This window comes from Antechinus flavipes, chromosome 2 (genome assembly GCF_016432865.1).
Source record: "Antechinus flavipes isolate AdamAnt ecotype Samford, QLD, Australia chromosome 2, AdamAnt_v2, whole genome shotgun sequence".
Taxonomy (NCBI): Eukaryota; Metazoa; Chordata; class Mammalia; order Dasyuromorphia; family Dasyuridae; genus Antechinus; species Antechinus flavipes.
In genome coordinates this window covers 377,086,343-377,098,594 of record NC_067399.1, presented here as the reverse complement: position 1 = coordinate 377,098,594, position 12,252 = coordinate 377,086,343, and the positions used below count along the sequence as shown (strand labels likewise).

The following is a 12,252-nucleotide window of genomic DNA, read 5'->3' as shown; positions in this document are numbered from 1 at the left end:
AGTCACTTAACCCTATTTGCCTCAGTTTCCTTTTCTATAAAATGGGCTGAAAAAGGGAATGATAAACCATTCCACTATTCTTGCCAAGAAAACCCCAAATGGGATCATAAAGAGTTGTACACAACTGAATAACAAAAATCAACTTAAATGACTAAGTCTTGTCCTTCATGTTCAGATGCTACTTCACATCTTCCTCCCCAAAATAATGTCTTATTCAAGGTCACATAAAAAAGTGCTAGAACTGGCGCAGCTAGTGGTGCAGTGGAGAAAGCTCTAGCCCTGAAATCAGGAGGACCTAAGTTCAAATCTGACCTCAGACACTTAACACTTTCTAGCTGTGTGACCCTGGGAAAGTCACTTAACCCCAATTGCCTCAACAACAACAACAACAACAAAAGGGGGGGGAAAAGTGCTAAAACTGAATGATTAAGTTCTTCTAAAACTTTAAAATAAAAAAAAAAGCTTGTAAATTAAAAGTAGCATAATGAAATCTTTATTGCATGGAGCTGATCCTGGGCTGTGTGAGTCTGTGCCTTGAGGAGAAAAAGCCATGGAAAAAATCCTACCAAACTGGAAATACTTAAAACACAGGCCTGGTGACAGCTGCTTCTCAGCTCTCGAAGACAGGGAGCTCACTCCTAGAATGGTGGCTTCTAGGTGACAATTTTTTTTTTTATTCAAAGCAACCATAGACTGTCTTTTACGGTTCAATGGAAGGGAAGCACCTGCATCTCATCTAGGTCATCCCTTCATTTTTATATAAGAGGAAACTAAGGCTTAAAGAGATCAGGTCCCTTGTTCAAGGTCATATCAGCAGTCAGTGGCATATCAGGAGACTAGTACTTCATCAACCATAAAGAAGAGGAAAATATGTGAACCAGAAGTTTTCTCCTTTATAAGATGAGAGGGTTAATGATGATGCTGTTACTGATGATAGCCAACAATTCTAGAGCATTTAAGGTTTGAAAAGCACTCTTTAGATATTACTTCATTTGCTGTTCACAACAACCCTAGCAGGAAAGGGCTATTATAATCCTCATTTTACAGTTGTGGAAAATGAAGCAGATGGGTTAAGTGACTCACCCAGGGTCATACAGCTAGTAAGTATCTAAAGCCACATTTGAACTTAGGTTTTCCTGGATCCAGGTCCAACATTTGTACTCTTTGCCTAAAGGCTTAGACTTGGGTCTTTTGAAGTATTGAAGAGTATCACTTAATGTTCTAGTGATGTTCAATAAATTACATAATCTTTTCATATTTGTCATCTCTTCTGATCAGTCCCAGAAGGACAGACAAATCTCCATTTGGCAAATAAAGAAACAAGATCCAGAGAGATGAAATGACTTGCCCAAGTTCACACACTAGTAAATTGTAGAGCTAGCACTCAAACCAAAGGTTCATAGTCCTCAGTACAGTGGTTATTCCTCCCCCCCTCTATATTAAACTACTTGAGAAACACTGGCAAGAAGACCTAGGTTCAAGTCCTGTCACTGACAAATACTGGCTGGGCAATGTCTCAGTATCCTGGGAAAATCTCTAACTGTAGGACAGTTGTCAATAGGCAAGTTTCTCACCAGGATGCCAATGACATCAAGGATCCAAATCTCTTTCCCCACCAAAAATTTTTCTTAAATTTGAAAATTGAAATAGATATTTAGGGTCAGCTAGGTGGTGCAGTGGATAGAGCACCAATCCTGAAGTCAGGAGGACCTGAGTTCAAATCTGGCCTCAGACACTTAACACTTCCTAGCTTTGTGACCCAGGGCAAGTCACTTAACCCCAATTGCCCCCTGCTAACCCCCCCAAAAAGAAACAAATGTCTAGTATTCATGTTCTCCTTTGTGGGCTGTGGTTGGAAGGACCTCAGAAATCATCTAGTTCCCAACACCCTCATTTTAGAGATAAAAGGAAGAGAAAGACTTAAGGATTTGAAATAATCTCCTTTGTCCAAGACTACTTAAAGCAGAAATGGCAGAGGTGGGATTAACACCCATTTGGGATTCACTGGCTCCAAGGCCAGGGCTTTTTTCACCATGCTAAGCCCTCCTATCCTATATACACACAGTATTCGAGTCTCTGCCTATACGGACATAAAAATAAATATGTGGATGCTATGTATGCAGTGGTGAGGAGGTGATGGGTTTGGACAGGTAAAGGATACAAACCTGAACTGCTCCCTTTCTTTCAGGCAAGTGATGGAACAACAGCAACAGCGACAGGAGTCCTTGGAGAGAAGAACCTCAACTCCAGGTGAGGAAGGGCTGGATTATGGAGATGTTATCCATTGATACTTTGCCCTGGCCTCTTCCCTCTCATGGGGGCTTGATTTAAAAAAAAAAAAAGAAGTAAAAAGAAAGAATTGTGAAAGTGTAGAAAGTGCTAGCTATGGATCCTGCTATTTTCTACCTTTAGGTCTCAATTTTTTTTTTCTTCTGGGATAGATGATCTCTTAAGGTCTCTTCCCCCTCTTCAAGTCTATGATTTCAGCAGAGCCTCCTTGTAAAGAAGCTGGGTTTTTCCAAAGTTTAGAGGGAAGCAGATAGGAAGAAACAGAGATCAATCGGTCAGGTCCCTACCATATTGAGCTTTAGAGGAAAGACTCACCTCAAGGGGCACTTCCTACCAGAAGCTTCCTCAGTTTGCCCCTGGCCACAGAAACAACTCTCTTTTCCAAGCTCCAAGGAGAAAGGGGAAAGTTCAAAGGAGGGAGTTTTCCATAGTGGGCAGCGACAATGATTTTCATCTTGATATTACCAGTTATAGTGCTTTCCTAGTATTTCCACTTTCCACTTTCTACACCTTTGCTCCTATTGGTCCTTTTGCCTAAAATTCCCTTCCCTTGGGAACTAAGTCTTATGAAATCTAAACATCCTTCAATGTCAAGATCAAAGATTATCTCCTCTCTGAAGTTTCTTCCTGATCTCTTCATCTGGTATCAATTAATCAACAAGCATTTATTAAACATATGCCCACAGGCACTATACCCGGTAATATCAAAATGAAAATTATTGTCACTGCCTACTATGGAAGACTCCCTCCTTTGAACTTTCCCAGTATTTCTCCCTTGAATCATAGTGATTTGTGTATAAGTCTTTCTTCCCTTTCTCCTTCCTCCTTACAGGGATGTTAGCTTCCTGAAGTCATGCCCTATATCTTATTCATTGATATCCATCACAGGGTACTATGCCATACATGGGATGTTTTTGATGGAGAGACATATTATGAAGGCCTCCATCTTTACCCTCTGAGGAGAAGGAAAAACAAAGAAGAAACAGGGAAATTAGTTGTAACCCAGGCTTCTGGACATTGGGGTTTTATTAAGGGGGAGGGAGAGAGATATAATTGGCATATACATAAATTTTAATAAAAATCACTTCAAAGGAGGGTGGGTTGAAGTGGGCAATAGTGGAGTAGTGCTTCTCTAGACCTGAGGGTCTTCATTCATGATGGTTGGGATTATATGTTCTTCAGTAACAGTTCTCAACTTTTTGTTCTCCTTTACACTCTTAAAAATTATTGAGGACTATTTAACAGAGCTTTTGTTTATGTGACAAATCTATTGCTATTCACATTATTTAAAATTAAAATATCTTAGAATTATTTTGGGAAAATAGTTTTGTCCTTATGGACTATCTTAAAAGAATTTTGGTGACCCCAGAGGTCCCCAGATCCTATTTTTAAAATTGTTCTTCTATAGGGTCCCCTTTCTGCCATTTTATATTCCCAAGGCCGTGTGATTTTGTGGTTAACAGAGAAGCCTAGCTGATCCACTGAAGATTTAGCAGGAAATTTACCTTCAATAGCAAGGCCCCAGTGATCGATTTTTCTGGGGAAAAAAGTGAGAGGAAACCAAATGAAGTCAACTCTTGGTCATTCAAGAGAGTTGATCAGTTGAGTGTCCAGATTATTTAAGTGTTCTTAATAGAAGAATGATCACATATACATTCTATGGAAAGGCAGTTTGATTTAGGAAAAGACTGGAAGATAGAATAACCCAAGTTGAAATCTCACTTCTAATATTTGTTAGCTAATTATTGCCTTCTGTGAGCCTAGTTTCCTTGTCTTTAAAATAGTTATAAAAAGGATTGTCAGGAGGAAATTGCTTTATAGGAATAGGGCAGTTAGGTAGCACAGTAGTTATTGCAATAGCACTGGAGTTAGAATGGAGTTAGAATGACTTGAATTCAAATTCAACCTCAGACAATTAGCTGTATGACCCTGGGCAAGTCACTTAACACCAATTGCCTCTTAAAAAATAAACTTAAGACATATTCATGTCTTTTATCATGTCTCTATTTTCACATAATTCTATTTCAGTGAAGAACACAGAACTTAAGCTTTACTAAACAGAATTCATTCAATTAAGATTCAGCATGTATGTAGGGTTAGGAGTTAGGATTCCTCAGTTCTCTCTGTCAGAGTATAATGTTGAATAAGACACTTAAATTCTGTGGATCTCAGTTTTCTTATGTGTAATGATATTGAGCTAGATAATCTCTAGGTCCATCTCAACTTTAATGTAATGTGTCTTATAATTCTAAGGTCCTGCTAGCTTTGACATTCTGGATTTTGATACTCCTTCCAGCTATGATGATCTATAGTTTCATAATAAAGCCCTTTACTATTGTAACATAGAAAGTTCTTATTTTAAGACTCTTTCCTCTTGTAACATTCTGTCTTTTATAACTGTAATGTTCCTTCCAGCTTTTGTCATCTACATTCTTTCATTCTTTCCATCTCTGATATTCTACAATTCTTTTATAAGTCATTTACTTACCTCCAGACACCTTCATATCATAAGAAATCACTTGCTTTCTTAGGAATTTCTCTGCCTTTCTATCTCCATGTTCCAAATATCTTATATCGTTATACTCAAGACCAAGTAACCAGCAAGCACTGTCTACCAGAACCACCATTCTAGATACTTTGGACAGACACAAATCTAAAAAATACTTCATGGCATTTGAAATTAAAATATCAGTTTTATTTTTTAAAAAATTAGCTTTGTCCTTATGGACTACTACAAAGTGTCTTAGTGATCTACATCTTCTCACTTCCCACTGAATGTAACATTTTGGAACTTCTGTGACTTCTCCACCATGCTCCTACATCGAGCACCTACACTTTACACGTATCCCCCACACCTTTAAGTTTCCTTTTGTGTGTTATCTTCCCTTATTTTATTGGAAGCTCTTTGAGAATAGGAACTTTTTTTTTTGGTCTTTTTTTATATTTGTATTCTCAGAGCTAGCACAGTACTGGCATATAGCAGGCATGAAATAAATATTTATAATTAACTTTTATTTATTATTACTCTTTCACTAAGGAGACATAATTGGAACAAACAATTTTAATTCATAACCAACAACATGTAAGCAAGTTTATGATAGCTGGGAGACTGTGAGATAGGATGAATGATCATATGAATTGAGACACTTGGTTTCTATGCTTATTAAAGGGGTGATTCTGGGCAGGTCATATCTCTCTGCATTTATAAAATAAGGATAGATATACTTGGGCTATCTAACTTAGGGGTTGTTGGAAGGAGGTTGCTTTCTAAAATATGAAGGACTCTTAAAAATGTAAGCTATTGTTGTTGTTGTTATTAATATTATTACTATTATCATATTGTCCCTACACACTGAGAAAGAAGTGAGAAAAAAAGGAGAGATGGAGGAAGGGAAGGAAAGCTCTCAGAATGCTTCTTAAAAGAGGCTGCTCTTAAGATCCCCTTAATTTCTCAGAAGGGAAGAGCCCTTAGACCTTCCAGGATCTTTGCCAGAAATTCAGAGATGGGTAAGCCCTGACCTGAGAGAGGAAGCAGGATGGAGATATTGAAAGAGCTTTGCATTACTGACCAGGTATTGTCATGTTCCTAGGTCCCATCCTCCCCCCAGGACACCCTTCGTCCACAGCCACTGCCTCTATACCTTCAGGGGGGCCGCCCCCGCCGCCCCCACCACCAGTGCCCCCTCCACTCACAGGGGCAGCTCCACCACCACCACCGCCACCACTGCCAATCAGTGGAGTGCAAAGCGCCATCCATGACGATGCTTCAGTATCTGGACTTGCAGCAGCACTGGCAGGTGCAAAACTACGGAGAGTCCAGCGGGTGAGTGGGGGGACTTACTGGGCAAAAACCAGCCCTACCTGGTTCCTCCTTTTCCCATCTCCCTAAAATTTTCCCTAAAGAACTTTCATAATAAGATGTAGTAAAAAATATATATATATATTAAATTAACTCACTGCAAGATCTTAGCAAATCATTTCCCTTCAGTTTTCTCCTCTGCAAAATAGGATGAACTAGAAAAGATACTGACTAAATTGTCAGAGAATCTAGATCTGAAACTCATTTATGTTATTCACTCTCTGTGTAACCTCATACAGTTAACAACTTTTCTGCGACTCATCTTCCTTTTCTCTAAAATGGGGGGATGAGACTAGGTGATCTCTGAGGGCCCTTTCAGTTCTGATATCCTGTGACTCTGTAAATGTTATCTGTGAAGATTGGCTGTCTATAATTCAGGGAAGGCTCCTGCTCCTTTCTGCTTTTTTTGTTTGTATTCTCCATCCTCTGCCCAGGAAATATTTGTCCCCTCTCCAGCACCCCTGCACAGTTCAGTAGTCAACTGGCTGGACTAAGCTCTATTGTTCACTCTATCTGGACCAAGTTCTATTGTTTACTCTATCTGGACCAAGTTCTATTGTTCACCCTATCTCCAGCTTGCTGGATTTGGAATCAGCAAAACCGGGGTTGCTTCCTAGCTGCCTCAGACACTTAACTGTGTGATTTAATTTCTCTGACTTTAGTTTCCTCATTTGTAAAATGAGGGGTTTGGATTTCATGATCACCAAACTCTACTTCAGCTCTAAATCCATGATCTTATTAAGTCCCTTCTTCTCTTATGCAATGAATCAGTTGGATTGAGTGATCACTGACATTCATTCCAGTTTATGTTCTATGTTCTATGATTCTGAGGTCACTTCTAACTCTAGAATTCCATGGTTTTAAGTGATCTAATGTCCCCAATAATTTCTCTTGCCATTATTACCTCCTCTATTTTCTCCCTACCCCCATCCCCAAAATTCCTAGAGTATCATCTTCTCTGTCTTTAGCCAGAAGATGGCTCGGGGGTTTCCAGTCCCAGTGGAACTTCCAAGTCAGAAGCCAACCGGACGAGCAGTGGTGGCGGTGGCGGAGGTCTCATGGAGGAAATGAACAAACTGCTGGCCAAGAGGTTTGTGGGATCTTGGGAGCAGCCTCCCCCTCCGTGGTACCCACACTCCAGCCCCATCCCTGGAGCAAGGTGTACAGAATCTGTGGCGGCTCTAGTAAGAGACAGGGCTGGAAAGGCCAGGGTCCCTGTGGGACCTCTTATTGCTCCTTGTATACCTTACCCAGGAGAGCCTTAGCCCTGAAATATGGCATGAGCCCAAGATGTGGCCACTCACTGAGGAAGCTTTGAGCTCAGAGGATCCTAATAAGGTGTGCTTATGCAGGAATTTGGAGTGATGGACATGTACTCTCTCTCTTTTCCTTTACCTAGGAGAAAAGCAGCATCCCAGACTGACAAGCCAGCAGATAGAAAGGAAGATGAAAGCCAAACCGTAAGCATTAACAATGGCTCCTATGGGGCTTCCATAATCCAATTTCATCCCACTGAACAAAAACAGAGTCAGTATGGTTTGCATAGGGAAAAAAAATCCCTAAATTGCTAAGTCAGGAAAAGTAAGTTCTTCTAAGCCTTCTCAGTCCCAGCTCTTCTTCTTACTATTTGGGTAAAGTTAGACAAATCACTTTCTTCCTCTAGATTCAGTATCTTCATCCTTCAGATGAATGCATTGGGTTAAAGTCCCTTCTGATGTTAAATCCTCAGTCCTACAACTTATTGTATGGAATGTATGAGAAGTCAGACTATATCTATCCAACTCCAAAGATTCATGGCTTATTATATGTGTCTAGTATGAAGGCACCAGAAGAGATTCAAAGTTTGGTTAAGACATAGTCCCTACCAAAAGACAGTTTTTAATGCAATGATTCAAAGAAAATGTTATGACTTAATCTGAGAGGCCCAGAAATAATACAATGTGAAGTCCAAGAGGAATAAGAGCCCCAAAGAAATGGCATTTTATTTGGACTCTAAAGAAAGCACAATGATAGTATACTATTGAGCTATAAGAAATGAATAGGATGCTCTCAAGAAAATTTAGAAAGACTTCTATGAGCTGATACAAAGGGAAATGTTATGCTGTTTACAAAGTAAGAGCAATATTGTAAGATGATTAGCTGTAAATGACTTTGTTATTCTCAGAAATACAATGATCCAACAGAAGTTTGAAGGACTTATGTTGAAAAATGCTATCCATATCCAAAGAAAAAACTGAAGGTGTCTGAATGTAGATAGAAGCATACTTTTTTTTTTAACTTTCTTAATTTTTCTTGAGGGTTTTGGGGTTTTTTTGATTTATGTTTTCTTTCACCCTTGACTCTTATGGAAACATTTTACATGACCACACATGTATAACTTACATTGAATTGCTTCTCAATATGAGTATAAGGAGAAAGGGGGGAAATTTGGAATTCAAAGTTTATAAAAACAGTGTTAAAAATTGGTTTTACATGTAACTGGGGGAAAATAAAATACTAAATTTAAAATTAAGAAATTTTTAAAAAGAAATAAAGTACAGTGTATCCACAGCTAAGAAGAGGAAGGGAAAGGGAAAGAAGAGCACGCATTTCAGGTTAAGAGAACAGCATAAATCTGTAAGTGACTTGAAGATCCTAAAAGTGTCCAAAGGAATACTTTTCCTCTAAACAAAAGTTTTCACAATAACATAGTATAATGGGAAATTGAAGGCCCAGCCTGTCATTTTGTTGAATTACGGCAGCCAGCCAAATGAGGTAGTGTGAAGCTCTTGTGCCATCAAAACACAACCTCTAGTTATTCTGATTACCCTGTTTAATCTACTTAACTTTCTTGATTAACCCCTCCTGGGTTTCCAAGATCTCATGTTGACATAATTGTAACACTGGGAAAAGGGAAGCTTCCCTCAGCATAGAATTTAACAGTTTTAGAGAAATTGGCCTCCATCTCTGGAAATGTCTGAGGTGAATCAATTAAGAGTGAAGAATAAAAGAATAATGTGGTACAGTGAAAAATCAAATCAACAAACATTTTTTTAAATGATGCTCAATAGTGGCTCGGGGAGAGAGCACTAGGTCTGGAGTCAGAAAGACCTGAGTACAAATTTAGCCTTTGATACTTAGTAGCTGTGAGATCCTGGGCAAATCACTTAATCCTACTTGCCTTAATTCATTAGAGAAGAAAATGGTAAACTATACTAGTATCTTTGTCAAGAAAACTCCTTGCAAACTATGGGCGCTGTGGTCACAAAGAGTTGGACATGACTGAATGACTGAACAATAAATGTATAGGACACTGGGCTAAGCACTAGAGATACAAAGAAAGGCAGAAAGATGGTCCTGCCCTCAAGGAATTCAGTCTAGTTAAGAAAAAAACATGTCAGCAATTAGGTAGATATCACACATATTACACATTTTGTAATATTATTTACTTTGTATTCATATAAACAGAAAGATTCAGAAACAGAGACAGAGAGAGAAGGAAGATGAATACAGTAGTAGATGAGAGAGAAAGACTTTTAGTATAGGTAGAATTTTACCTGAGTCTTGAAGGAAGTCATTCCAGGAATGGAGGACACAGCAAATGCAAAGACACAGGAGTATTTGATGAATTGCTGGTAAGTCTGTGGAGCTAACTGGTAGAGCAACTGAGGGAAGCAAGTGTAAAAGAAATAAATGGGTCAGAAGATGAAGAACACTGCATCCAAAGTGCTCCATTCCATTTCTGCCATATGGTCTTAGGGAAATAGAGGGAAAAAAATGTTGAACTCAAAATCTTACAAAAATGAATGTTGCTAATCTTTACATGAAATAGGTAAAAAACAACAATCAAAAGGTCTAGTATTCTATCCACTGCAACTTCCTAGCTGCCTTATGACAGATGAACAGCTGGAGTGAAAGTAGTACATTTACAATTCAAAGGAAAGCTCAGGGAGACCTCATAAAGCTGGTTCCTTTAGTTCTCTATGTAGCATGAATGGGAACATATGAACAAAAATACATCAAGATGAAAAAGACCTGAAAGAACTATGATCTGCTTTGGTTAAGAAATGTTCACAAAGTGAAAGTCTGAATGAGGTTTTAGTTTTCATTAGAATGTAAGCTCTTTGATCATTATATACAGCAACAAGACTATATGATGATCAAAGTTTATAAACTTTGAATTCCAAATTCCCCCCCTTTCTCCTTATACTCATATTGAGAAGCAATTCAATGTAAGTTATACATGTGTAGTCATGTAAAATGTTTCCATAAGAGTCAAGGGTGAAAGAAAACACCCTTTTTTTCTAGGAAAAAAATCACTCTCCCTTTCTATGCCTCTGCTTCCTCATCTGTAAAATGAGGAGACTGCACTAGATAATGCTTCTTCCAGCTCTAAATCTGGGACACGATTTGATGATCTTGTTCAGTTGTTTTCATTTTACAGATGACTAATGAGATCTTAGAAATGATTTGCCTAAGATCACATTGTGAATGGTAACAGAGACAAGACAGAAATCCAGACCCTTTAATTCCCAGAATAGTGCTGTGTCTAGGGTGCAATGGTGCCCCTCTTAGATATTAGGATATTCAGAAAGGACCAAAAGATCAAGTAAGAGCTTTAGGTCTGAAAGCAGAGTTCCTGAAGTAGCACCAATTCCCCTTCCTACTCAACTCTGCCCCCTCTTCCAAAGTCAGGGAGGAAGCTGAAAAACAAACAAAATGCAAAGTGTTCCTGGGAGTATATGATTACTACAGGCAAATTTCGATCACAAATGATGATTTGAAAGGGATCAACAAGAGAGAAACTGTTTCTGGGGGTGGATCCATGACAAGGATCATGATTAATTTTTATTTTCAAATTAAATTCAAATCAAATTTAATTTCAATCAAATTTTCACATTTCAAACTTCTTTCCCTCTGGATTGCCTTTTAGAAGCCAGCATCTCTTTCATATTCCAGACAGTACAGTATATTGTTGGAAAAAGTCACATCCATCAGAACTGATCATCATATAGTCTTGTTGCTGTATATAATGATCAAAGAGCTTACATTCTAATGAAAACTAAAACCTCATTCAGACTTTTACTTTGTGAGCATTTCTTAACCAAAGCAGATCATAGTTCTTTCAGGTCTTTTTCATCTTGATGTATTTTTGTTCATATGTTCCCATTCATGCTACATAGAGAACTAAAGGAACCAGCTTTATGAGGTCTCCCTGAGCTTTCCTTTGAATTGTAAATGTACTACTTTCACTCCAGCTGTTCATCTGTCATAAGGCAGCTAGGAAGTTGCAGTGGATAGAATACTAGACCTTTTGATTGTTGTTTTTTACCTATTTCATGTAAAGATTAGCAACATTCATTTTTGTAAGATTTTGAGTTCAACATTTTTTTCCCTCTATTTCCCTAAGACTCCCTAAGCAAGTAATCTTAACTTGAGTTCAAATCCAGCCTCAGATACTTACTAGCAAAGCTGCCTTGGTTTCCTTACCTATAAAGTGGTGTTAATAATTACACCTGTCTCAGAGGGAGGTTGTGAGTATGAGTTATCCTAATACATAGAAGATACTATATAAATGTTTATTCTCTTCTTGGTTCTTCTCACTATATAACTTAGTCATCTTTTCTGATCATACATATCCTCAGTAATGTCATTTATACAAGTCATTATGTAGCAGCCCCTATATGCCCATATTAGACACAAATAAGGTACAGAATGTCCAACCCAAACACACCAAAAAATGTGCAAAAATGTTTATAGTAGCTCTTTTTGTAGTGTCAAAGAATTAGAAAATGAATACCCATCAATTAAGAAATGACTGAATAAGTTATGGCTTATGAAAATAATGGAATATTATTGTTCCATAAAAATGATAAACAGATCAATTTTAGAAAAGTCTGGAAAGATTTCTATGAACTGATGCTGAGTGAAGCAAGCAAAACCAGTAAAACATTGTGCATAGCAACAAAAGATTGTGTGATGATCAACTATTTTCAGCAATTTAGTGATCCAAGGCAGTTCCAATAAACTTTGGATAGAAAATGCCATTTGCATTCAGAGAGAAATATTGTAATTGAATGTGAATCAATGCCTATATTTTCACCTTTTTTTCTTTGTTTTTTTTT

General features: G+C 38.1%; 1 protein-coding gene across 6 annotated transcripts in view; it reads left to right on the top strand.

The window, feature by feature from the left end:
* Nucleotides 1-12,252, top strand: part of EVL (Enah/Vasp-like) — a 261,471-nt gene that overhangs the window by 236,322 nt on the left and 12,897 nt on the right. For all 6 annotated transcript variants that reach the window (XM_051978387.1, XM_051978385.1, XM_051978389.1 and 3 more), the window contains exons 5-8: nt 2,189-2,250; nt 5,880-6,112; nt 7,117-7,238; nt 7,548-7,608. In XM_051978387.1, the coding sequence (XP_051834347.1) occupies nt 2,189-2,250; nt 5,880-6,112; nt 7,117-7,238; nt 7,548-7,608 (478 nt within the window). The remainder of the gene's footprint in view (nt 1-2,188; nt 2,251-5,879; nt 6,113-7,116; nt 7,239-7,547; nt 7,609-12,252) is intronic.